Source organism: Corylus avellana, chromosome 8 (genome assembly GCF_965113065.1).
Source record: "Corylus avellana chromosome 8, dhCorAvel1.hap1.2, whole genome shotgun sequence".
Classification (NCBI taxonomy): Eukaryota; Viridiplantae; Streptophyta; class Magnoliopsida; order Fagales; family Betulaceae; genus Corylus; species Corylus avellana.
The window spans coordinates 18,233,557-18,261,214 of record NC_142497.1 but is presented as its reverse complement, the minus strand read 5'-3'; the positions used below and the strand labels follow the sequence as shown (position 1 = coordinate 18,261,214).

The 27,658-nt window shown below is 39.6% G+C and overlaps 1 protein-coding gene and 1 pseudogene across 1 annotated transcript; both read right to left on the bottom strand.

Moving 5' to 3' along the window:
- Nucleotides 1-381: 381 nt before the first annotated feature.
- Nucleotides 382-9,896, bottom strand: LOC148584222 (uncharacterized; annotated as a pseudogene).
- ATMPK13 (Protein kinase superfamily protein) lies at nt 9,615-27,398 on the bottom strand. Its single transcript, XM_059573966.2, has 6 exons — nt 27,096-27,398; nt 26,076-26,205; nt 25,478-25,615; nt 10,742-11,074; nt 10,379-10,562; nt 9,615-10,284 (listed from the first exon to the last, which is right to left on the bottom strand). Exons 1-6 carry the CDS (start codon nt 27,248-27,250, stop codon nt 10,109-10,111), a joined length of 1,116 nt encoding a protein of 371 aa, XP_059429949.1. The 5' UTR covers nt 27,251-27,398; the 3' UTR covers nt 9,615-10,108.
- Nucleotides 27,399-27,658: the final 260 nt, after the last annotated feature.

Here is a 27,658-nt window from a genome sequence, read left to right as displayed (position 1 = left end):
CAAAAAAACATGAATCAAATTCACTTATAAAGTTACATGTAGACTTAAAGAATTAGAATATCTTATAATTGATTGTCCAAATTGCATTGAATTTGGGTAGCCACCATGAGGGCAGATGTGGGGCCTATGTTCCTTGGGTAACCTAGGGTTTGGGCTCCCTTGGCCCAGAATAAATAGACCCTACAGTTGGCTTTGCTGTGAGGTTACTCGAATTGCATGCAATTTGGGCAGTTAATTATAATGGATCACAAATCAAACGTAAAAGAGGTGAAAACTCTTAAATGAATGTTTTGATCCTAATAATATCGGTGGAAAGTCTACTTGTCTATCATTCGATAAACTTATAATTCAAAATTTGTACTGCCTTACCTTACTTGGTCCTTATTCATGGATCCCAACTTGTAGAAAATCATTTTTGATTCGATGTAGTTCCCTGGTGACATCTTCCATCTTCATTCTATCATTTGGCACTGCTAATGAACAAGGAAGGCTGACCTTGAAAATTGAAAGTATGCACTTTTGCACATTAGAATTCATCTGGCTTAGGTTCTCAATAATGACTCTTTCTTCTAGTGCCTCAATATCATCGTGGTCACCGTTGTTGTAGTTATCTTCTTCTGTTGCCACTTCTAAATCTTCCACTTCTCTTGTAAGAAGATTTGGGTCTACAACTTGCACAATTTTTTTGCCGATGCCATTTTAACAAAGTTATGAAGGTTGAAACTATCTTTAAATATTTTGTCAATGGGTCTCTTTCCTATGAACATCTCCAACACAAATATTCCATAGCTATAGACATCTCCTTGTGTTGATGTCTCACCACTCATTCTATGCTCTGCAATTCATATATTCCAAATTTGCACAATTAACATAATAATAATTACAAATAGTTGTTTAGTACATAATTTAAAATATTTGGGATTTAAAATTTAGAATTTACATATTTTATTTAGCCTTAAAAAATAATGTGACAAATAGTGTGTAATTTAAGTTAAGAACTTGTGAAAAATTTTGGGAAATTGGATGATAAATGAGGCCAATATTAGGATCAGATCAACTAATATTTTCTTTTTATTTGTATTTGTTGGACCAATTAAAGTGTCGATAACGGCCTTCTGACAAGACATGACTTCATGTATGGCCACAAAGAATAGCTGGCCTGGACCGTAATATTTATTGATGAAGTATTTTTATACACACAAAATTGTCCTAGCTATATCAAAGCCTAAATCTCACATGTGACCAATATTCCCGAGCTATAACAAAAGGCCAGTTTCCTCTTGAAAAAAAATTATTCCCAACATTTTTACAGCAGGGTTTACACTCTTTTACTTCTTTCTTAGTCGACGTATTTGATACATCTAATTGACATGCAATCAGAATAATTAAGCATGGAGAGACTTAAGGAAATAGCATCAACAATGCTAAAATGAAGATGTAGAGCATAGTACATATGGGTAGTGACATTTCAATTTGAACAAAATCATGATTTAGAGTGTTGGGTAATGGACTAGCCCACTATTTATTCAACAGTCCTCAGGCCCAGTCTGAGGAAGCCCAAGCCCGAGACCTGGATCCGAGACCTGCGTATCCGAGATCATGAATCCGAGACTTGCGTATCCGAGACCATGAAATCCAAGACCCCCTTAGTCGAGACTGTGAAGTCCGAGATTAACTTAGGACCAGTGGCGGAGCCAAGAATTGATTTTAGTAGGGGCGACATTAAAATAATAAAATAATATTTTATTTTTTATAATATAAAAAAAAATGATAAATACAATTTAAAATAAAAATATTTCATAACACTATAAAAAATTTATTCTTCATGAAGCTTATATGACTATCATTTATTTGATACTTTTTCTTCTTTTTGTCCACTGAAATTCACTGTCCTCCAAAAATCAACCTGAAAAGAGATATTGTAGGAAATAGTACTAAGAAATTAGATTTTTTTTTTTTTCTAATTATACTAAGAAATTAGTTGATTGATATGTTAGTTGACTAGTATCTTCTTACAAAATGATGAAAAGTCTAGAGACTTAATAACTTATGAGCATGTTTGAAATTACATAGAAAAATAGAACTTTGTCTCTAAAATTTTGTTAAAAAAAATTTCCATTGAAAAACTTTAAGGGCTGCATTTGGATCCCCTCCGGTCCGTTTGGACTAGAGGGGATCCGGTCCTTGTTATTGTAGGGGAATAATTGTCTCCAAAATTTTGGTACCATGTCTTAAGAGTTTTTTTTTATTTTCTTTTTACAATTACTAATGTTTGGTAATAAAATGAATAAAAAAAAAATGCATTTAGAAGCAAAAATGGATAAAAAAAAAAGAAGAAAAAAAAAAGGAAGACATGTAGTGATTTTTTTATTTCATTATAGCAAAATAAATGGTTAATGTGATTTTTATTTTCAAAAAAAAAAAAAAAAAAAATTGCATAACAAACTTTAGTAGGTGTTTGGGTGCATGGAGAAACAATACATTAAGACAATTCTCTTCCTGAGTTTACTTATATAATTGACAAAAACCCAATAAAAAATAGCTAAAAAAAAAAAAAAAAAAGTAATTGAAGCCTGCTTTACTTGACCCACGTAGAGACTACAAATTACTTTTCTTTCTCAAGCCATAAGCCACCTCACCTATATCTCTCATCAATCAACACCTCAACATGTAATTAATGCTTCCACCTACTCAACTTTAGCACTTTTTCAATTCTTGGTCATCTAGATTTTTCTCTGCGCCTCCATACAAACACAAACTAGAAGAGGTGAAGAAAATAAGATTTTACTCTGCGGCCTGCGCCTTCATGCTGAACAAGCAGGGGCGAACCAAGAAATGAGGAGGAGGGCTTGAGCACAAAAATTTAAAAATGACCTTATAATTTTTTTTTTTTCAAAATTTTTGTAGGGGCGGGCGCCCCTGCCCTACTCCTGCGTAGATCCGCCACTACTCAGGACATACAGGTCTTGATAAAGGGAATAACTCCGATATCCTAAAAGATGCTGCTTTTAATAAATAAGTAATCTTGTTATTTATTAAGGTATCATATCTTTTTACAATCCAAATCCTACATATATCAATGAAGATATGTCAGTTGATATCTAAGATCACAAAAGCGATCAAGTACCACTCGGACGCTCTAATTTAGCATGGCCTAAAAGTTACAAGGCTGATCCTCTGATCTCAGGCCACTAAAATCACGGACTAACTAACAAACATGATCCTTCATTCAAATGTTTGTTCAGCTGATATCAAGGGATAAGATTCCTGAATGTGTGGGAAATCAAATTCTCTCCTTGCCTATAAATACAAGTTATATTATCAAAGCAAAAGTAATCACAACTCTCGTTATCTGAGCTTTGTAGTTGTTGCTAATATCCTTTCTCTTTCCCATTCTGACTTAGGCATCAGAGTGTTCACGCCGGCTCACCCCCGGTCACTTTGATCCTTCTTTAATCTTTGTTGTGCAGCTCAAATCATTCGTGCGTTGGTCAAATCAAGCTTGTCAGGCGTGCCACATCATCATACAGAAAACTATGCATCAACATTGAGGATATAAGATACATGTAAGTAGTTAATTAAAAAAAAAAAAAAAGGATAAATGTAAGTAGTTATGTACCAGGCGCAGCATAGCCAATAGTACCTTTCATTCAAACTGTGCTAGTTTGACTATGAGAAACATCATTCGGTGTAAAATGGATCTTTGCCAAACCAAAATCACTTACTTTAGCAATCATGTCATCGTCAAGAAGAACATTGCTTGGCTTTAGATCGCAATGAATGATTGGTGCTTCACAGTGATCATGAAGATAATGTAGTGCAGAAGCTACATCAATCACAATATTTAGTCTTTGAAGGAGGCTCAAATGTCTTGGTCGATTTTCATTGTCGATATCTTGGTGCAGCCACCTATCTAAGTTTCCATTTTCCATGAATTCGTAAACTAGAGCTTTGAAATCATTGTCGTTGTATTCCATGCTGGAGCAACAAGTTAAAATCTTAACAAGATTCCAATGGCGTATATTTCTTAACGCATTGCATTCAGCCATGAAACTCTTGGTAGCTCCTTTTTGTCAAAGGTTCAATACTTTCATATATAGTAGCCATCTTTGTTCCAATGTTCAAGAATTCCCTTATATACCGAGCTGCAACTATCATATCCAATTAAATTGTTAGGAGAAAATCCGTCATTCGTTTGATAAAACTCCTTGTATGAAACATTTGAAAGTTGGTTGGTTTTTGGGAGTATAGAAGATGATTCTTTTTTGGATTTTCTCCTCCTATAAAGGACAATAAATGATGAAAATAGGATGAAAAATAAAATCCCACTAACAACTATGACCGTTAATTTGAATACATGGGATTTTCCTTGCTTCATAACTTTGACATCACATGCTTGTAGTTTTAGTTCTGGGATACCTTCACAAAACTTTTTTTTTCCTATCACTGATATTACACTTGCATTTCGGAAGACTCCCTCCATTGGTATCTCACCCACCAAATTGTTAAATGAAATATTCAAATACAGTAGAACAAAAACCTTTTGTAAATCTTTCGGAATTATTCCTGAAAAATTGTTTCGTGAAAGATCTGCATGGTGAAGGTCTTTCAAGGAAGCCGTAGATGGAGGCAAGTTTCCTTCAAATGAATTACCCTGCAAGTAAAGGTTCTGCAAACTCAAGCAATCTCCAATGGTTATAGGAATCTCACCAAACAAATTGTTTTAAGAGACATCCAATTCTAAAATATTTTTCAAGTTGCATACATCCATCGGTAGGATGCCTGTTAGTGAGTTTTGTGACAAGTAGAGTTTTAGTAATCGGGAAGAAAATACTCATTTTGGATATGGCTCCACCAAGGTTATTTTCTGAAATATCTAAGTACCGCAAACTTTTGCAGTTTCCAAAACTTGATGGAATGTTTCCTTCCAATTTGTTCTGATATAAGGAAAGTTCGACCAATTGACTGAGGTTTCCTAGAGATGATGGTATGTGCCCTGACAATCTGTTTCCATACAAATACAATCCTTGCAGCCTTTGAAACTTCCCAAAATAAGTGGGAATGGGTCCTCTAAACAAGTTTTCATGCATGGAGAGAAGACTTAAGTTGATGAGATTCTCTAATGCAACAGGAATAATTCCAGATATTTTATTGCCATAAATATATATAAATCACTTAGTTGCTTCGACAAATTTCCTATAGAATCTGGTAAAGTGCCTCCGAAATTTTTATCAAAAAAACCTAGCCTTTCAAGTTTGGTGCAGTTTTCCAAAGATGTTAAAAAATCCAAGTCCTTGACTGAATTACTTCCAAGATTATTTCCACCAACAACTAAAACAGAGAGATTTAGCAGGTTGCCTAGATCAGTTGGAACGTGTCCCACAAAATTGTTTCTGGAGAGATCAAGATATTCAAGCTGGGAAACATTGGATAGTGAAACTGGGATTAGACCAGAGAGTTGATTAGTAGTGATGGACAAAAATTGGAGATTAGGGAGAGTAAGGCTTATGTTGGCTGGAAGAGTGCCATTAAGCCGGTTAACTCTGACATCAATGGTCCTCAAAGTTGACATATTGCAAAGGGAATAAGGGAACGTGCCAAACAAATTAGTTTCCACAACTCCGAAGAAATATTACCTTTGCAAATGGCCTATTTCATCTGGAATATTTCCCACAAAATAATTAAACGAAAAGTGAAGTACTTTGAGTGAAGAAACATTTCCCAGAGAAGGTGGGATGCCTCCCGTCAAATGATTTGAGGCAACGTCAAGCCACACAAGCCTCTTTAAAGAGCCGAGTTCAACGGAAATATTCCTAGTAAGATTATTCCTTTGGAAATCCAGGACTCTGAGTTGAGGACAGTTGGTGAAGTTGCTTAGAATTTCCCCTGTTAACAAGTTGCTGCTAAGATTGAGATGTTGCAGGCGGAACAAATGAGTAACTTGTTGTGAAATTTCGCCGTGTAAGAAGTTGTCTGAGAGGGAGACCACCCTAAGAAAGCTAAGGCTGCCAACGTATGGTGATATGGATCCACCTAAATTATAGCCAGGTAGGTCCATGGCCGTAACTCTTTGATGCTTGGGGCCGCATGTAACTCCCTGCCCGTTGCAGAAGTGGATGGAATCATTCCAAGAGGTGAAGATGGTAAATGGGTCATTGGGTATCATTTCTTTGAATTTGAGCAAACCCAAACGATCTGTCTCGTTTGTTGGAGCGGCAGCTGCAAGCCTGCAAGAGTGGTAGGTAGGAAGCAAAGTAGGCTTACTCTTACAGAAAGATAAAAATAACACCAAGGTATGTAGTGCATAGTGCAAGTAAGTTACGGGTATGAAGCTTCATTGGAATGGCGAGAAGAGAAGCAGAGTATTTGTGAAATATTGTGCGAGGCAGAGGAAGATACAGAGTATTATATATGTAGGGGTAAATTGTTTCAAAACACAAGTTCTAGAGTCCTTGACACACACCGGCGGAGCCCCCCTGCACCTGGCCTGCTAAATTAACGTTGACAAAGTCTTCGGCCGGCCGAATCTTTGTCCAAGAAGAAGTAGACGTCCAGCCCACTCCTTTTTTTTTCTTTCTTTTTTTTCAAATGTCTTGATGTTGTTTTCAAATATCCTATTGCTCTATCATTGAGTTGCAAACTTGCAATTTTTTCAAATGATATGCTGCATAAGATTAAAATAATAATAATAATAAATAAATAAATAAATTTAGAAGAAAAAAAATGCGGGTTAAATACTCTTTTTGTCTCCTAGGGTTTCTATACTTTTTTTTTTTTTCTTGGGGTTTCATTTTTATCAAATGAATTACTTGTGATTTTCATAAAGACCAAGATACTATTTCCGTTAAAATTTCGTCCAAAATTTAACAGAATGTCACGTCAGCACCAATTAAATGTCGCTACGTGTCATATAATTATTTTTAGAAAAAAAAAATTAAAAAGATTAAAAATATATATTGTTTCAAAAAATAAATAAATAAATTTGAGGGTTGCCGTAGCCACCCCTTGGCCATTTTGGGGTGGCTGGCCATCCCCACGGCCGGATGGGGGTGGCCAGGCCACCCCAAGGAGCCCAAGGGGTGACCAAAACCACCCCTAGTGGGTTTGGTATAAACTTAACCTCGAAATTTAAACTGGGTTTTGATATAATAAACTTAACTTCTTATAGATTTCTTTATTTTGGGATTCTAGTGGACGTATAGCAATGTATATAAAGCTAAGGATCTACTAACAGGGAAAATAGTGGCTTTGAAGAATGTTGGGTTCAATAACTTAGAGCCAGAGAGCTCGAATCTTTTTCATTTTTTTTTTAAAATTAATTATATAACATGTGAGGACATTTGATTGGTGTCGACGCGGTGTTCGGTTAAGTCTTGGACGGAATTTTAACGAAGATATTATCTTGGTCTTTATAAAAACAAAAAACAAAAAAAAAAATGCATTACTTTTGATGAGTTGATCTATTCTGATTTTTTGTTTGTCATTTTCGGTGTTTATTTTATGCATGGAATTTTGTTGGGAACCTTTAGTTTGATTTTTGCAGAATATGTCACAAATACTCTGCAAAAATTACGGATTTACAGCAGAGACTCAAAGAATAATTATTTCTCACACATTTTACAAAATATATATTACACTTGCAACTTTGCTAAACAGGAGTTGAATCATTAGTGTCATCAGTACGTTGGTTGATGCTTCACTCTATGAATTTTGTGAGAATAATCATCAGCCTACAAAACTTTTGAGGCCAATAGAAAATTTTGAACATGTCAATCCCTCTCAAGACCATGGAAAGTAGTTGAATAACTTGGTGCTTTTAAACATGTCAATCCCTCCCGAGAGAGAGGTGCATGCTTCTAAAGAAATTACGCCCCTCTTGAAAATGCATGCTCCCCGTAGTATTCAACCAAATCTTCCCCTCCAATGGGTGTTAATGTGGCCACGTGGTTGTAACACATGCCACATTTTCTAGCTTAAGTTGCACATGTTGCGTATTTGCACACGTACTACTCGAGAAAAGATTTAAGTCATATTTCATTTCAGGAATTGGAAGTCATTTGAGGTTGCACGGAGAAAGAATAAGAAGAATTGGGCTTAGAAAACAATACCTCCTGACATTATTCTCATATATTTTGGTGCATTACCATATGCTTAAATACAAATGTTTGTAAGAAAATATATTGTCTTAAACATGTAGATCATCAAAAGTAGGTTTGATTTATTCCAACAAAATAAATACTCCCCCAATCAGCCAAGCCAATGCTCTATGGGGTCATTACAAAGGAGACTTTTTGCAATCTGATCATTTCTTTACAAAGCTCCACACTACAAAAAAAAAACAAGGTTTATGAATGCTTGGAATAGAGACGCTTTAATAAAACATCCCTTATAGGGACGTTTTATTGTGTAAACGACACAAAATAAAATTAGCAACGCCTGCGCAGAAAAACATCTCCTTAATTCGGGACATTCTAATAGGGCATGCCCTAATTTAGTTAATTAAGTGTGCCTAGCTAGCAAGTGCCCTTAATTCGGGATGCCTGCTATCCAGATGCCCTTAGTTAGCAGGCGCCCTTAATTAAGTGCACCTGGCTGGCAAACGCCCCAAATTAAGGCCGCCTGGCTGGCAAGCGCCCTTAATTCGGAACGCCTGCTATCCAAGCGCCTTTAATTAGGGGCGCCTGCCAGTTAGGCACCATTAATTAAGTGCACCTGGCTGACAAGCGCCCTTAATTCGAGACGCTTGCTATCCAGGCCCCTTAAGCGCCTCTAATTAAGGGCGCCTGACTTGCAAGCACACCAAAATTAATGTTTGAGCAGCTAGTTCCCCTGTATAATTAAAAATAATTTTGGTGCGCTTGCTATCCAGGCGCCCTTAACTAAGATGTGGTACACTTTGTCTTTATAATATCATCATTTTGGATTTAGATGTCTTATGAGATATGAGATTGTATATATGGATTACATATGTATTGTGATATATGTATAAGATTGATGAATGGAGAAAATATTTATGTATCCACTTAATATAGTGCCATGTGTCTATAAACATTTAAAAGACACATTAAATTTAGTCTAAGTTAGTAAACTGCTATTAATAACGTTAAGAATTTAATGTGCCTTTTAAATGTTTATAGACACATGGTATTATTTTTAATGGGTTGGAAGATATTTCTTCTAGACTGGCAATGGGTTGAAAGATATTTCCTCTAGAGGAAATTTCTGTCTTTTTTATTTATTTATTTTTTTTGTTCTTTGGATTTTTAGCATTCTTAAAACGGTGACGTCCCATTTGTTAAATCTACATGCACACACTACAGTACTTATACAATTGAAGTTCATGATTTTGGTGACAAATATTTCAAATGCAATTCCTCATGATTTTGGCCCTCATATTTTGTTGTATTGGGAAAGGAAAAGTTTTTTTTAAAAAAAAAAACACATGAATTTCTAACAACCCCCAGGGCCAACATAATCCTTCCTTCCATGCGTTTTCTATTTTCAAAATAAAAACACTCAAAATTACTTCACATTTGTCACACCAGAACGCTTATCAAATAAAAAACAAAAAAAGCACTTTGGGCCAACATAATCCAAAAAGCAACCCCCATGACTAATGTCACAAGAATGCAATTACATTCCACTGAGACATGGTAATCTTGAAGCAATAGAGAATCTCCAGACATATGCATCAGAGTAATACAAACATTCGAATATACAAATCACACGAATTGTGCTTATGTTTTATGTTCTTTTTCGCTTAGAAAAATTGGATTTACATGTACAAATCACAGCCACAAGAGAACATAGCCTTCTTTTATGCATACCAACCCCTCAATGGGCACTGGATTCCAGAAAGGAATGAATCCAGTAACTTCACCCAGCACTACACTCATGAGCAAATTGCCATTTGCTGACCGGAAACAAGAGAGAAGAGGAGGAAGGGAGAACCTATCTCCCTAAATGCTATGCTTGATTATACATAAGCTTACATATAGTATATGTATATATATAGTATACTTCCCTCCAAACGAAAATCTCACTCTTATAACTAGGACTTCAGTGAACCAAACCAGGGAAACAAGGAGAGTTACTGGTGATGGTGAGCTTACTCTATCATGTCATCTGGGTTGAAATTTAGAGACTCCTCCCATATGAGCTCCTTTATATCTTCCTCATTCAAGGATGTCTGCTCAAAACCAAAGATGAAAGGAGACGGACAAGTGGGCTCCTCGTTTATCTCGTGAAGACCAGATAGGTATGGGTGATTCAGTGCTTCCTCAACTTTACATGTACAATAAAAAAAAAAATGATATCCTTAGCAGATGAATGACTGAGAACAATGAAATGGAAATTTGTTCAAAGCTTTGAGGAATACCAGTTATGCGTTTGGATGGATCAAACACTAGCATTTTCTCTGCAAGATTAATTGCCAATGGGGACACATTTGGGTACTTCTCTATAAAGGGTTGCCTTGGGAAACGAGGCAGCTGCTTGACGTACTTTCGAGCATTATCACTTCTTAAAAATCCAAGATCTGAATCATCTGGTGAACCTAACAGCTATTTGGAGAATTTAAGAAAGAAACAGAAAACCAAGCATAAAACCATTAGGTTACCTGAAGAAGATATGCAACTTTTCTCGACAGTACCTACAAGGAGTGCCCACTCTATATCTAAACCCTATTCATGCATATCACATCTACTGAATTGAAATATGGAAAGAGTTAAAGCACAAGTACCTCAGTTATAAGCATCAACTGCTGAACATAGTCTTTACCAGGAAATAGTGGCTCCCTTCTGAGAATCTCCAGGAAAATGCAACCAACTGACCAAATATCAATGGCTGCAGTGTATTCTGAACAGTTCAGTAGCAATTCAGGGGCTCGATACCATCGAGTTACAACATATTCTGTCATGAAATCCGTCTCTGAGGTAGTTCTTGCAAGCCCAAAGTCACAAATCTTGAGGTCACAGTTTGCATCGAGAAGCAGGTTGCTTGGCTTCAAATCTCGGTGCAAAACACTTGCAGAGTGTATGTACTTCAATCCCCTTAGTAATTGATATAGAAAATACTGCCAAAGCATTTAAAGAAACTGTTTTAATATATATTATTTAAAATTATATTTCAAACATTTTTTCTAGTAATAAGAATATTACCAACCAGCTACCTTTTATTTATTTATTTATTATTATTATTTTTATTATTTGGATTATGCAACAAAGTATGTTGTGACAAAATAATTTTTAGCATCCCAAAGAAGATGAAAAGAAGACACTAAAATAATCCAATCACACGGGACACCAATATTTAACATAGTTCGACTTAATAAACCTATATCCACATGTGGAGACGACTAGGAAGAAATTCACTATTAAAAGATGAAGTATAAACAATAGCAGAGAGAAGACACTCAAAACCCCAAATGCTTCTAATACACCTAAATCTCACTCTCATACAAAAGAAAATTTTGACAAGAAAAGAAATCTAACTCTCAATTCCCTACTCCATGCAACACTATAAAGGTGATAAAATTGAAGTTGTGTGGCTCTCTCTTTGTTCTTTCTATAAGTACAAATATATAAGAGTCACAAGTTGGTTGCCAAAAGTCCAACTCGACTAGGAGAAGGAATTTCAACTTGGAGTAGAATTTCATGTTGGCTAAAGACTCCTATTGCAAGTTAGACAAAACACTACAGCCGAAACCTATTTGTAGAAAAAAACTTGCGCTGCCCATGTGACAAACATCAAGTCATTTATGTCACAAATCTCCACTTTGACTTGAATTTCATCAAATCTCCAATGCAATCTTCTCATGACGTCTCCTTCAACACCCCAAAGGGTAATCACGGACTACAAACACTAATCAAGTCAAAGAAATGCTTGAACTTGAGAACCGAAACTGGTTTAGTCAACATATCTGCTGGAGTAATTCTCTTCACTGTGATATCACCCATTGTCACAACCTCCTGAAAAAAATGATATCTAACATCAATGTGCTTGGTCCTCTCATGATATATTTGATTTTTGGTCAAATGTATTATGCTTTGGCTATCACAAAACACAACAGTCTCATCCTATAGCAAATGCAAATCGCCAACCCAGACCTCTCAACCAAATTGCTTCTTTCACCACCTCTATCGCTACCATATACTTTGCCTCCATGATGGACAAGGCATCTGTCAATTGTAATGCTGCTTTCCAACTAATGGCACACCCCAAGACAAAACATAACCCGTCAGAAATCTCATCTTCTCCATGAAACTGTAATCAATTTAACGACTTTGTCATACACTAAACAAACATCTGTAGTGCTCTGTACGTACCAAAGTATTCATTTCACTACCTGTTAGTGAATCTGATGTAGCGTTACTTAGTGGGCTGCAGTGAAGAACATCAATAAGCAGCGGATAAATAACTCCAGATCTAGATTCTATCAAAGATCTAAGAATTCTTCTTGACAAAACTAGATACTCTCTAGGTTTTGAAGGAAAAGAGGAATAAACTCAACTCTGAGTATTCTCATTAATCAAAATCAATAATAAACAACAACTGTCTTTCTCTGGAGGCTATAAGGATATATTTATAGCCCACAACCCTAAACATAATAAAATATGACATAAATACCCCCAAAACCTTAATTTTGTTATTAATAAAATAACAAAATATTGACTCCCAAAACCCTAATCCTACTAAAACAAGGAAATAAAGGCAGCTTAACCTAATTTAAAACGCAGAATATAACATAAGCAGCTCCATGTGCGATCCATCGCCGCACAACCAGGGGCCTGGTGCGCAAGTATCTGGAAGTGCACTCGATCGCACTTCCAAGGGACCTGCGATCTGAATCATTCTTCCCTTGTTGGAGAAAATTCGCCCTTGAATTCGACCGGTTCTTTCCACGGTCCCTCGGATGTCCAATCAACTCATTCCACTCGCCCTTCCTCAAGATCAAAACAAGGCAACACCCCAAAATAAACGTGACGCTTCTCATGATCGAAATACCTTGATGGTTGTCATGAAAGCCCCATACAGCATTTGACAATACTTCAGATTTGCTCTTCGTTCGTGTTGAAGATATTTTAAATTCTCCTAAAGAAGATTATGGTGAGTTTTATGCGGATCAGAAAAATTATATGTTCACAAGGGAAACAATGGTTGACCAATTCTTGAGTATCTTTATGGCACATGGAATGGAGAAGGAACGAACGAAGAGCAAAAAAGATACTCAAGAATTGAGTACCTTCTCCATTCTTGAGTACCTTCTCCATTCCATGTACCATAAAGATACTCAAGAATTGGTCAACCATTGTTTCCCTTGTGAACATATAATTTTTCTCATCCGCATAAAACTCACCATAATCTTCTTTAGGAGAATTTAAAATATCTTCAACATTAAGGAAATCAACATCATCAACCTCTTCACCATTAAAATTAGACACTTCACCTGAAAGGTCTTCATCAATCTCTTTATAATCGCCAACATCATCGGTGGGTTCATCTCCCAATGGGTCATCTTCGGGATAGAGACCGCCAAACATGGGAAAAAACTCGTCTTCTTCATGCTCCTCTGTAGGTCTTTCCTCTTCCCATGAGTCATCTTCTTCAGAATAGAGACCGCCAAACATGGAAAAAAACCCATCTTCTTCGTGCTCCTCCGTAAGTCTTTCCTCTTCTCATGAGTCATCTTCTTCGGGCTCCTCATCATAGGTTGGTGGGGAATCCCAATCCATGAATCCTTACGAAAGATCTTCAACATCTTCATGTCTGAACTCTTCATCAATGAATTCGGACTCCTGAAACTCTTCATCCACAGATTCTTTTTTCTCCTCCACAGAATATGGATTCTTCATCAATGAATTCAGACTCCTGAAACTCTTCATCCACAGATTCTTTTTTCTCCTCCATAGAATATGGATTCGGTTTATGGATTTGTGGTTGGCAAGCAGGGGTCCAATTGGCCTGTCGTGGACTCTTCACCTCACTCCATGTTTCTCTATTTTCTTTGTCACAGCCATAGACCCTTGGCTCCAATTTTGTGACTTCTGGCCCATGGTATAACTATGGGGCAAGAAAGCGATCCGCATATATTTCAATAGTTTTTTCCAACTATTGATCTTCAATTTGCCTTCCCGCTTCCTAGTTTTCTTCAGTTGTTGCCACCACGCACCAACTCTTCCCCGAAATGTATGTACCACCAAAGAGACTCGTTGTTCATCGGACACCCCATTGAATTCAAAAACCTCTTCAACAGCCAACACCCAATCCAAAAATTTGCCAGGTTCTAGATCCCCGTCGAATTTCAGAATTTTGAGTTCGAATTTACTTACCCACCGATTGGCATGAGCTTGCACAAGGTGCTGACATCCGTGCGTTTGGCGCTCCGCAAACGGGTTTCTAGATCCGTTCCTATGTTGACCACACAAGTTGGATAATTGGGTAGTGAGGTCTTCAATTTGATCCCTCATAACCCTGAATCGATCCTCTGTGTGTTGCCAAGGTTCAGCGATAGATTTGCCTTCCACCTCCACGAATCGCTATCTTGGTTAGCGACGACAATTGTTCGGCCCACCACTTATGTGCCTCAAATGAATCGCCGATTGCTCCATACGTGCTATCTCCGTGCGCACGTACACCTCATTCATGTCTGCAAAGCGATTGCTCCTCCCCATTCATGGAAAATAACTGAGCTCTGATACCAACTGATGCAGCGTGACTTAGTGGGTTGCAGCGAAGAACATCAATAAGCAGCGGATAAATAACTTCAGATCTAGATTCTATCAAAGATCTAAGAATTCTTCTTGACAAACCTAGAAACTCTCTAGGTTTTGAAGGAAAAAAGAAATAAACTCAACTTTGAGTATTCTCATTAATCAAAATCAATAATAAACAATTGTCTTTCTCTAGAGGCTATAAGCATATATTTATAGCCCACAACCCTAAACATAATAAAATATGACATAAATACCCCCAAAACCCTAAACCTAATAAAATAACAAAATATTGACTCCCAAAACCCTAATCCTATTAAAACAAGGAAATAAAGACGGCTTAACCTAATTTAAAACGCAAAATATAACATAAGCAGCTCTGTGTGCGATCGATCGCAGGTACAAGGGCAATCGATCACACAACCAGGGGCCTGGTGCGCAAGTGTCAGGAAGTGCGCACATGTAGGTCCCCTGATGTAGATCGCAGGTCCCCTGGCAGGGGACCTGCGATCTACATCAGAATCTTGCCAAGACTGGCCATGTAATAAGTAAGATTGCTTGTGAAATATTTGGGGAAGTGTACACCACCATTGCCTACATGATGCTCCCAACTACACTAAAGTAAGCAACACGTGACATAAATTGCTCTCCCTCCTCATTTTGTAGTGATAACGCTACTAAAAGTCTGAAATGATCACCAAGTGGAGTACTCACTAGTTTAGAATTTTGCATACCGAAGTGTCAAGAACTTTCTCAATGAACTTTTTTTTGAGACAAGTACAACTTTTTCGCTTTTCTATCCTTCGGATTTTTCTTCGCAACATCCAAATCCTTCATTTCAAACTCATCGCCCAACTGAGATTTCAACCTCTTAATGTCCAACTTGCTTTTAGCAACAATAAGCATATCATTCACACAAAGCAACAAATAGATAAACAAAACATATCACAATTGCTTGTAATACACACAACTGTCATAATTACTTCTAGTGTAACTATGCCCGACCATAAAGTTGTCAAAGCACTTGACCACTCTGCCTCAAAAAATCCATCTCTACATAAAGGCTCAGGGAAAAAGACTTGCAAATCTTTAAACAGTTCCTATAGCCATGGTGCTAGTAGCCTATAGCCACGGGTACCTGGCTCAGCTCAGTCTTCAAACCTCTCAACACCTTAAAAAATTGGAAGCGAGACTATAATTCCAACTTCAACTCCAAAGTGTCCTCTCGGAGGCAGGCCAAGACATTGCCCCTACGATCAGCTCTCCTAACCTCTCTTCCTAGAGAGATCGCTTAAACTCACTCAATTGAACTTGAGCGGTACGGCTCAAACTCTAGGCCCACTTGTTCATCTCTTCAACAACCTCTAGCCTTCCCCGAAGGGCCACCAAGGCCCGTTCAGCTGCCGCCAGACGATCATATGCGTGGGCTTGCTCATGCTCAACCTCCTATTTTGCAGCCCATGATGTCACTTCTACAAGGAGCGAAGCCTCCAAGTCGCTCATCAAATGGGTAATGACCACATGAAGATGGGCATTCTCCTCAAAAAAATTCGAAGCTTCTCCACTAAAGCCACAGAGTTTGGAGGCGCACGTGACGTCACCCTGAGCCAACAACTCACATAAGCGTTGCGAGGGCCCCTATGCATGCCTATCCACTTCACCATCTGTGCCAATAGGGAATCGCAATGCCAGCGCTTTAACCAAATCACCAAGAGTATGGAGTCGAGTCGAGTATTCTCCTTCTATCAAGAACCTTCACCGGTTTTTGTCCCCCCTTTCCCCAAAGGAGAGCACGACCCTTGCTGCTATTGGAAGGAGGTGGGGGCCATATCTCAATCTGCTGAAAACCATCACCCCGTTCCACTTCTTCCAGCAACACAGGCCTCTCGTGACGAGAGGGAGAATGTACAATTTTTGTCGATGTAGTCGACCCCTCCATGGGAATAGGCACCGCAATAGCCGTCCCCTCAAGTCCTTTCACATCAGATATATGCCTAAACTCGCCTAGGTCCCTCAACAAGTTCAGACGGGAGGTGCGCAAGTTGGAGTTAAGAGTTAGGTGAATCCACGTTAATCACCTCCAGCAATCCTACTCGAGAAGCAGTTGAGGAAGCAGAATCACAACTAAGGCCACGATGCGATTCAAAATTGTAAGGGGCACCCTCACATTGTCCTTATCTCTCTTCCTAAACAAACCGCTCAACCTCCCTCAATTGAACCTGTGCGGTATAGCTCAAACTCTAGGCCCACCTGGCCATCTTGTCAACGGCCTCTAGCCTCCCCTCAAAGAGCTCCCAAGGCCCGCTTAGCTGTCGCCAAGCGATCATATGTGTGGGCCTGATCACGCTCAACCACCCTCCTTTGCAGCCCATGATGCCTCCATCTACAAAGAGCTAAGCCTCCAAGTCACTCATGAAATAGGCAATTACCATGTGAAGACGGGCATTCTCCTCCTTAGAAACTCGAATTACGTTGTGGCCCCACTTTGTGAACACATCGCTCTTCGTGAACACACCGCTCAGCCTCCCTCAATTGAACTTGGGCAATATACCCAAACTCTAGGCCCACGTGGCCATCTCTCTTCAACGGCCTCTAGTCTCCCCTAAAGAACCAGCAACGCTTGCTCAGCCGGTGCCACGCGATCATATGAATGGGCCTGCTCATGCTCAATCTCCTCTTTTGCAGCCCACGTGGCCGTTTCTATAAGAAGTGAAACTTCCAAGTCACTCATCAAACGGGCAACAACCATGCGAAGACGGGCATTGTACTTCTTAAAAACTCAAAGCTTCTCCATGAGAGCCACCGACTCTGGAGGCGTGCGTGACGCCCCGAGCACCACTTTAGGGCAACCGCTGCAAAATGTCGCTGCTTCTACAGCACCCTGAGCTAGTAGTTCATATAAGCGTCGCGAGGCCCTCTCCACAAGCCTAACCACTTTGCCATCCGCGCCAACAGGGATGCGCCAGCACTTCAACCAATTCAACATAAAGAGGGAGTTGAGCCCGCTCCTCCTATCGACAAGCATCACTGGTCTCTGTCCCCCCTCCCCCAAAGGAGAGCACTTCCCTTGCTACTGTTGGAAGGAGGTGTGGGCAGTATCTCAATCTGCTGAAAAATGTAACCCCCCTCCATTTCTTCCAACGACATAGGCCTCTCTAGACCAAAGGGGGATTTTACAATTTATGTTGATGTTGTCATCCCCTCCATAGGAATAGGCATTGCATTAGCCATCCCCTTGAGTATTTCCTCATCAGCGATATGCCCAGACCCGCCTAGGTCCCTCGACGAGTCCAAACAGGAGGTGTGATAGTTGGAGTTGGTGAATCCACGCTAATCACCTTTGTCGATCTTGCATTAAGAAATAGACAAGGAAGCAAAATCACAGCTGGGGCCACGAAGCAATTTGGAATCGCAAGAGGCACCCTCACATTGATCTAACGTCTCTTCCTGGACAAACTACTCTGCCTCCCTCAATTGAACTTGAGCGGTAAAGTTCAAACTCTAGGTCCACCCAGCCATCTCTTCAACAACCTTTAGCTTCCCCCAAAGAGGCCCCAAGGCCCGCTCAACCATCACCATGCGATCACATGTGTGCCTGCTTATGTTGAACCTCCTCTTTTGTAGCCCATGATGCTGTTCTACAATAAGCAAAGCCCCCAAGTCACTCACCAAACGAGCAACGACCACGCGAAGACGCCCCGAGCACCACTTCAGGACAACCATTGCAAAATGTCACTGCTTATAGCACCCTGAGCCAGAAGTTCACATCAACGCTACGAGGCCCTCTCTGTATGCCTAACGACATCGCCATAGCGCCAAAAAAGGGTAGCCACACATGCACTTCAATCAAATCACCAAGAAGAGGGAGTCAAGTCCGCTCTTCCTGTCGAGAGGCTTCACCGATCTCTGTCCCCCCCACCTACCACGAGATCACGACTCTTGCTGCTGCTTGAAGGATGTAAGGACCATATCTCAGTCCACTGAAAAACGTCACCCCTCTACTTCTTTCGGTGATAAAGGCCTCTCATGACCTGAAGGATAATGTAAAATTTATGTCGATGCCGCCGACTAAACAAATCAGTCGTCCTTTCGAGTCCTTCCTCGTCAGTGATATGCCCAAACCCGCCTGAGTCCCATGACAAGTCTAGACGAGAGATGAGTTGATAGGTACCCAAGGTTGGATAGTGATGTGAGATGTGATTTAAAAGCTCCTTTCGTGTAGGAGAGACCACAATTCTTCACTTAGGGTAGAAGAACACTACAATACTCCACTCAGGTTAGGAGAAGACCATAAAGACATACTTCTAATTCATTCGCTCCTTCTCATTAATAACCATATGACCTTTAAATAGAAATACAAGTAGATAAAGCTTAAAGTGATAACACCTAAAGTTTTAATATTCAAATTCAAATAAACTCTAATTCTAATAAACTAATCCTAATATTAAATAATCTAATTCTAATGAATTGCATGAATTCAACTATTATCCTATCTAATCATAACATTATCCCTATCATTCCTACCCCCTTAAAATGACCTTGTCCTCAAGGTCCAATAAAATAAAATAGAAAGTAAAACAACTAAAAATAAAAAACTATAAAAAGTTGCACATAACGTTTTAAACGTTTTCTTCTTGGGCGTGTGATTTTCTTAGGGTATTGTTTGCAATTAGACTTGGTAGGAATACCCACAGGTAAACAAGCATAAGTGGCCACATATGGCAGCACTACCAGATGGTCCGTGCATTGGTGAGGACACCAGTGGCTTGGGGTCGTTTTGGGTTGGTGACACCGGTGATTTTTGGCAAATCTTCGGTTGTGGAGTAACGAATCTATGGTGGGCTAGAGCCTGAGCACTTTGATTGTTCTGGTGGTTGGTTTGTGATGGTTTGTGGACATATGGGTAAGACGCTGGTTTGCAGGAGGGATGTACTCCCGTAGGTGTTGGGTTGTGGTTGTGGAAGGCCGGTGGACATTCGGTGGGAGCAAAGGTTCTGTTGGAGGCCATGTTTGTGGGTAGCAGAAGCTCTGGGTTGACGATGGTGGCACTGTAACATTGAAGCAGTGGCGTTGGGCTGGATGTGGGTCCTGTGGGACGTTTGGTGGCGAACGTTGGCCGGACTCCGGCGATGGACTTGGCACCGAGTTTTGTCGTGAAGCCTCTCTGTGAGTTTGGAATGTGTTGTCCAAAATTTTTTTCAAAGATCAGTCAATGCTCTCTTTCCAATATCGTTCAAGGCTCCTGTCGGACAACTTCTGCATTGCTTCTTTGATCCCTTTCATGTCTGCTTCCAATATTTGAATATGTTCTTCGTCTGTAGCCATGGCAGCGATTTTGGTTTACTAGACTCTAGTGAGGGTTGAGGCACGGGCTTTTTGTATGTGGAACGGGTTGCTTGTTTGTGGGGTATTTTCTAGTTTGAGCAGAATTGGATTGAAACAGCTTTGATACCAATTGATAGGTACTCAAGGTTGGGTAGTGATGTGAGATGTGATTTGAGAGCTCTTTTCGGGTAGGAGAAACCACAATTCTTCACTTAGGGTAGAAGAACACCACAATACTCCACTCAAGGTAGGAGAAGATCACAAATACATACATCTAATTCATTCTCTCATTCTCATTAATAACCAAATGGTCTTTAAATAGAAATACAAGTAGATAAAGCTTAAAGTGATAACACCTAAAGTTCTAATATTCAAATTCAAATAAACTCTAATTCTAATAACCTAATCCTAATATTAAATAAACTAATACTAATTTAAATAATCTAATCCTAATGAATTGGAATTGCATTCCTTATCCCTATCATGACCACATTGACAACCTCCAGCGACCCTGCCCAAGAAGCAGCCAAGGAAGCAGAGTCACAGCTGGGCCCACGAGACAATTAAGGATCGCAAGGGGCACCCTCGCATGGTCCTAACCTCTCTTCCTCGACATATCACTAGGCCTCTTTCAACTAAACCGGGCAGTATAGCTCAAACTCTAGGCCCACTTGGCCATCTCTTCGACGGCCTCTAGCCTACCCCATAGAGCTCCCCGCTCAGCCACCACCACGCAATCATATGTGTGGGCTTGCTCACGCTCAACCTCCTCTTTTGGAGCTAATGATGCCACTTCTACAAGAAGCAAAACTTCCAAGTCACTCATCAAAAGGGCAACGACCACGCGATCTCCTTAGAAACTCAAAGCTTCAACACCGACTCTAGAGGCGTGCGTGACTGTCCCATACACCCTCTCCCATACACCACTTCAGGGCAACCGCTGCAAAATGTCGTTGCTTCACATAAGCCCCCCCACCAATAAGGAGTAGCCACACACCAGCACTTCAACCAAATCACCAAGAACAGGAAGTCGAGTCCACACCTCATGTCGAGAAGCATCACTGGTGGTGGGTGAATCCACTTCTACTGGACACATAGGCCTCTCGTGACCTGAAGGGCAAGGGCATGGACCTAACCTCTCTTCCTAGATAGACCGCTCGCCCTTCCTCAATTGAACTTGGGCAGTATAGTTCAAACCATAAGCCCACCTGGCCATCTCTTCAACGACCTCTAGCCTGCCCAGAAGAGCCTCCAAGGCCCATTAAGCCGCCACCACACAATCATATTTGTGGGCCTGCTCATGCTCAACCTCTTTTTTTGCAACCGATGATGCTGCTTCTACAAGAAGCAAAGCCTCAAAGTCACTAAAAGGTTCTGCACTAGAGCCACCAACTATGGAGGCACACGTAACATCCCGAGCACCACTTTAGGGCACCCTGAGACAACAATTCACATAAACATTGCTACTTCTAGGCTAACAACTGCGCCATCCGCATAAAAAAGGAGTAGCCTCTCTAGCACTTCAACCAACACCAAGAAGATGGAGTCGAGTCCGCTCCTCATGTTGAGAAGCTTCACTAGTCTATGCACCAGTGAAGCTTCACATACACCACTTCAGGGCAACCACTGCAAAATGTCGTTGCTTCACATAAGCCCCCACCAATAAGGAGTAGCCACACCAGAACTTCAACCAAATCACCAAGAATAGGAAGTTGAGTCCACACCTCATGTCAAGAAGCATCACTGGTGGCGGGTGAATCCACTTCTACCGGACGCATATGCCTATCGTGACCTGAAGGGCAAGGGCATGGACCTAACCTCTCTTCCTAGATAGACCGCTCAACCTTCCTCAATTGAACTTGGGCAATATAGTTCAAACTCTAAGCCCACCTGGCCATCTCTTCAACGACCTCTAGCCTGCCCAGAAGAGCCTCCAAGGCCCATTAAGCCACCACCACACAATCATATTTGTGGGCCTGCTCATGCTCAACCTCTTTTTTTGCAACCGATGATGCTACTTCTACAAGAAGCAAAGCCTCAAAGTCACTCAAAGGTTCTGCACTAGAGCCACAAGCTATGGAGGCACACGTAACATCCCGAGCACCCTGAGACAACAATTCACATAAACATTGCTGCTTCTAGGCTAACAACTGCGCCATCCGCATAAAAAAGGAGTAGCCTCTCTAGCACTTTAACCAACACCAAGAAGATGGAGTCGAGTCCGCTCCTCATGTTGAGAAGCTTCATTGGTCTATGCCCCCCCTCCTCTTAGAGGGGACTACAACCCTTGGTGCTACTTGGAGGAGGTGTGGACAATATCTTAGTGTGCTAAAAAAGTCACCCCCCTCCACTTCTTCTAGCGACATATGCCTCTCGTGACCTGAAGGAGAGTGTAAACTTTATGTTGATGTCGTTGACCGTTCCATAGGAACAGACACCACACCAGCCATCATGTCAAGTCCTTCCTCATCAGCAATATGCCCAAACCCGCCTAGGCCCCTCAGCAAGTCCAGTCAGGAGGTGCGCAAGTTGTAGTCAGGTGAATCCACACTGATGACCTTCGGCAATCTCATCTGAGAAGCAGTAGAGGAAGCAGAATCACAGCTAGGGCCTCGTAACGATTCAACATAGCAAGGACCACCCTTGCATTGCCCAAATTATTCTTCAGACTCCACCACAAAAAATTTTGGACCCCAAACATCTACAAATATCCAAACAATCCTACTCAAATGGGAGGAAGAGGGCTTAACCCGGCAGGACCATGAACCCAAATAGTCCTACTTCTCACTTAATTTCCATTGGCCTTACACAAGTAGTCCAAGGGAATTAGGAGACTACTGAAATGGAAGATCACATGTCCTAAGTCCTACCTAGCCCACCAAGCCCACCAAGCCCACGGATCCTTCCCAACCCATGCAGGTCTTGCAAGTGCCAAGCACAATAAACATGCCAAAAGTCCACTTAAGGCAACAAATCTCCACGAAGGAATGACATATCACTCCTTGAAAGGCATTGTCTGAAGGAGGAAGGTTTGTGTCCTCCAAGGAAGGAAAACCATACCCAAAAGGAGCGGGAAATTCGAAGCCAGAATCTCGAAGGAATCAACGCCGAAATCAGGGATTCACATTTCAAGGGAGCCTCGCCAATGGGAAGAGAGCCCACGGCCCTCCCCCAATCATGGCCAAGAATGGGGGGAGGAACCAGCCATAAAGCTTGATGGAGGAGACAGACAAACGTACGCACAAAAATATTCCCTACCCCTTGATCTACAATTATCTCCTACTCTTTTGCAACCTATTACTGACTTTAGCATTGAAGGTGGTGCCATCTCCCTCCCCCCTTCTGCGCGGCGCTCCACCACTAACGCTCTTGCAGTTTTGTAGGGTTCAGAGTTGCTAGCTACCAAGCGTGATAACTGCATTAACAATTTCAAGAATACAGGCTTTAGTTTTGCCAAAGTTTAAAATAGGTCCCTTATATTACTTTACCATCAAAGTTAACGGTTTGTTATCTGCTACATGTGTCTCATTTGACACATCATGAACACTCTAATGCAATGCCACGTCAACAAAACCAAAGTATTTTGTTACTATGGATTTGCTCTTTAGGTTCTAATGTTTTGTGTTTTTCTAAGTTCTACAAGTAGATCAATTGTTTTTTGTGGGTCTTTAATTTGTTTTCGTTTTCGTTTTCGTTTTCGTTTTTGTTTTCGTTTTCGTTTTGCTTTTGCTTTTGCTTTTGCTGTGCTGTGCTTTGTTTTGTTTTGTAAAGAATGACTTAGCACTTGTTGACGTGGCATTGCACTAGGGTGTTCATGACGTGTCATCAAATGAGACACGTGTAGCATATGACAAACCGTTTAACTTTGATGATAAAGTGACAAAGGGCCCTATTTTAAACTTGGACAAAACCTAAAGACTATATTCTTGAAATTGACAACTCAATAACTAAATCCAAATGAGATGGAAACCTAAGGACTAAATATGATTTTTCCCAATAACACATTGTTAAGTGTTACCTATAGACTATAGTTATCGAGTTGAGCCAAGCTTGTTGAGTAACCGGCTCAGCTCGAATGGTATTCTCAACGAGCCCAACCAAGCTTCCAACAAGCCGAGCTTGGACACATGTTTCATAGCTAAACTCAAATAAGCATCCTCATAAGCAAGCTAGTCTTGAAATCCTAAAGCTCGGCTCGCTCGTCTTGATTACAGGCCTACTCAAAACCCAAATGAGAATTTTGACAAAAAGAGAAATCTTTCTCTAAATTCCCTATGTCGTGTGGCACTACAAAGGTGAGAAAATTGAAGCTATGCGGCTCTCTCTTTGTTCTCTCAAAGTTTCATGTTGTGCAAATATGATAGGAGTAACAAGTCAATTGCCAAAAGTCCAACTCAACTAAGAGAAGGAATTCAACTTGGAGTAGAATTTCATTTTGGCTAAAGACTCCCATTGCAAGTTGGACAAAACACTACAACCGAAACCCTATTTGAAGGAAAAAACTTGAGTGGCCCATGTGACTGGATGAAACATCTAGTCACTCATGTCACAAATTAACTAGACAAATTGTAGAATATCTTAAATATATTTTCAAAGTGAACTGCATTTGATTATGAGAAATACAGAAACTAATGAAAAAGCAAAGGACAATTGCATATAGTATAAATGGGGTTAAAGATGATATGCATCGACCTAAGGTTACAAATTAGCTAATCAAATATTTGAAGTAATCTTTTGATCTCTAGGGCAGCTCTTCCCCAGCCCCCACCCCATTCCCACTCCAAGTGTGATGTATAGTGAGTGTGAGAGAGAGTTAAATAGATGCAAAAATCACTCATTCCTTATCCTCTTTCACACCAATGTTTTCTCGATCACCCCTAGGCAAGTGAAAATTAATTTTGTGAAGTGTTAATGCAACAATCTGGATACTCCTTCCATTGTTTCTTGAGCACAATCGCGAAAATGTTAAAAAGGTCCATGGCTATTAATTTTCTTTTATTCAAAGGGAAGACCACATCGTATGAATTGTTCCAACTGGTCAGCAACAACACCAATATTCTTCAAGCTCAATAGACTTATGCCTCTATGTATCAAAATATGAAATTCAGAATAGCAAGAGATATCAAAAATGTGAAATAAAAAAATAAAATAAAAAATAAAAAATTTAAAAAAACTTAAAAAAACTCAATACAAAGCAAAGACTCATTCTTTTAGCATATGTGTTTACCAAAACTGTAGAGTCAACAAGCTTAATACACAAAACACTCATCAAAAGATGTTTCTTCTACATATGAACACTCATAAGGCATTAAAAACAAACCCTTCACCATGATTAGATATGTAAAATGAATCATGTTTAACTCAAAATCAGTTGGGTTTTTTTCACTGATTAAAAGTATAGGTCCACTGCATCTTGGTTATTAAGGGGAATCACTACTTACCTGACAGTGATCATCTGTCAAAGCCTGGCTAGAGCGTATTATCTGATGTAGGTCAGTATCCATTAGCTCATATACGATATACACATCATTAAAATTTTCCCTTTCTGGTGGCCTTATGATGTCCTTAATTTTGATAATCTGCACATTAACAATGCAGCAGATTAGTTCTTGCAGCAAAAAAAAAAGGATCAGCAGGTGCACATATGACATATCCACTGCAGTACACCATTTAGCAAAATGTGCATTTATCTATGATAGCATTACATTGTGCACAAAATTAAATCCACGTGAAATAAAAATAACAAAAGAGCTTCAATAAAGATTATTGTAACATGACATGAATGGTATTTATTGAGTATACAATTGTGAGTGTAAGTTGAATCCCATACTGAATAGATGCTATAGGTGTGAATTGTTAATATAACATAATTAAGTTCAAAATAATAGGTTTAAACTTTTAAGTTTAGAAGACTCGCAATATATGATATTATGGTCTGACTCAAAAACTCTTCAAGGGTTAATCTTTCCAATAGTACTGTAAACTTTGCATGAAATACTAACAACAGAGGATATGTGACCCTTAACAACTGAAATTTACATTTTCATGGTCCATGTGGCAGAGGAGTTTGATCTCTCGAAGTGTCCTTTTACCATCAATCCTGTTGTCAAAAGCATTTCCGATTTTCTTGATTGCAACCTCTTCTTTGGTCTCAGCATTTGTCGCACAACTGCAATAAGGAAATGATAACCGCCCCCAATTTTACCAATTAAACTTACAGACTCTAATAAATATTTAATCAAAGGTAAATACATGAACATCTAATTTATTGATGGAAGGTGTAAAAACATGAATAAGTTATGCTTCTTGTATTAAAGTAAAAGCCTCGGAATCACACTAAAAGTATGAGGATTCGAACATGTCAGCAAAGCATAACCTTATGAACATCCCGTAGAATGATTCACAAGATCATCAACATTTAATCACCGTACCTCCATCAATTTATGGGATTTTCATTCGTAAGGCATTAAAATTGATATAAGCCAGCGCAATACAGCAAGAGGGAAAAAATATATATATATATATATATTTGAAAAAAAAAAAAAAAAAAAAAAAAAAAAAAAAGGGAACCCAATGTTCAGATTTTTAATTACATTTAGTATTATCCAATTATATAACGATCATAACTTAATAAGATCGAAACTATAAGAGTTAGCCTTTTCCCACTACAAATTATCTATAAAACCAGTACCAAGATCTTTTATTTTTTAAATTTAATTGGTAGAATATAAAAGTAATCCCCACTGTTGACCTAACTACTTATCTCTGTTGACTTAAAACTCATCTTTTATTGGATTATACAAACAAACAAACAAACAGGATCTAAGCGATTCGTTTCTGTGTTTTCTTTTGCTTTTAAATAAAAGACAAAGCGGGTCAAAGAAACCCAAAAAGAAAGAAGATGAAAAAACAAAAATAAATAAATAAATAAAAGAATATTCAGAATCAAAATAGACATTCATCGCAAGCAGCAAAGAGAGAGGTGAAAAGAGCAAGCGAAAGCTGAGATTCGAATGCAAAAGGTAAAGCCTGGAAAGGAAAGTAAAGCAGAAAACATACCAAACGATGCCGTATGCGCCGCGACCGACGGGGTGTATAGGAGGGACGTATTTGGCGGAGACCTCAAAGAGGCTTCCCAGGACGTTGTACTGCACGTATCGCCCTCCGTGCGTGGGAACTCCTCTCGCTTCACTCTCCCCTGCTTCAATCTCCATCTCTCTCTCTCTCTCTCTCTCGCTCTCGCTCTCTTCTCTGAAGAAAAAAAACAAAGCTTTTTCACAGTCTCTCTCTTTCTCTCAGACACCCACAAAAGAGATGAAGATAAAAGGAAAAGGGGGCGTGGAAGAAAAAGGATGCAATTGCTTTCGCGTAGGGACCATTTGGAAATTTATTACCGTGTGTTTGAAATTTGAATGTGGAATTGCGTGAACGGTCAATTAGCGGACCGCGACTAGCCGTTGAATTCCACCTAGGATTGAATTGAAGGAAGGAATGGGACTACTGACTACATAGTTATTGACTTATTGGGCCTAGTTGACCTGGGGCCTGGGCTGATATGAATTTTCAATGTCTTTCTTATATTCTTAATTTCATAATTCGGCTATTTTCAAAAAAAAAAAAAA

Coding starts and splice junctions, on each gene's coding strand:
- ATMPK13 (XM_059573966.2), bottom strand. CDS start 27,250: ATGGAGATTGAAGCAGGGGAGAGTGAAGCGAGAGGAGTTCCCACGCAC. Junction 26,206..27,095: donor GGCGCATACGGCATCGTTTG/GTATGTTTTCTG, acceptor TCCTTATTGCAG/TTGTGCGACAAATGCTGAGA. Junction 25,616..26,075: donor GCCACATGGACCATGAAAAT/GTAAATTTCAGT, acceptor GTTAATGTGCAG/ATTATCAAAATTAAGGACAT.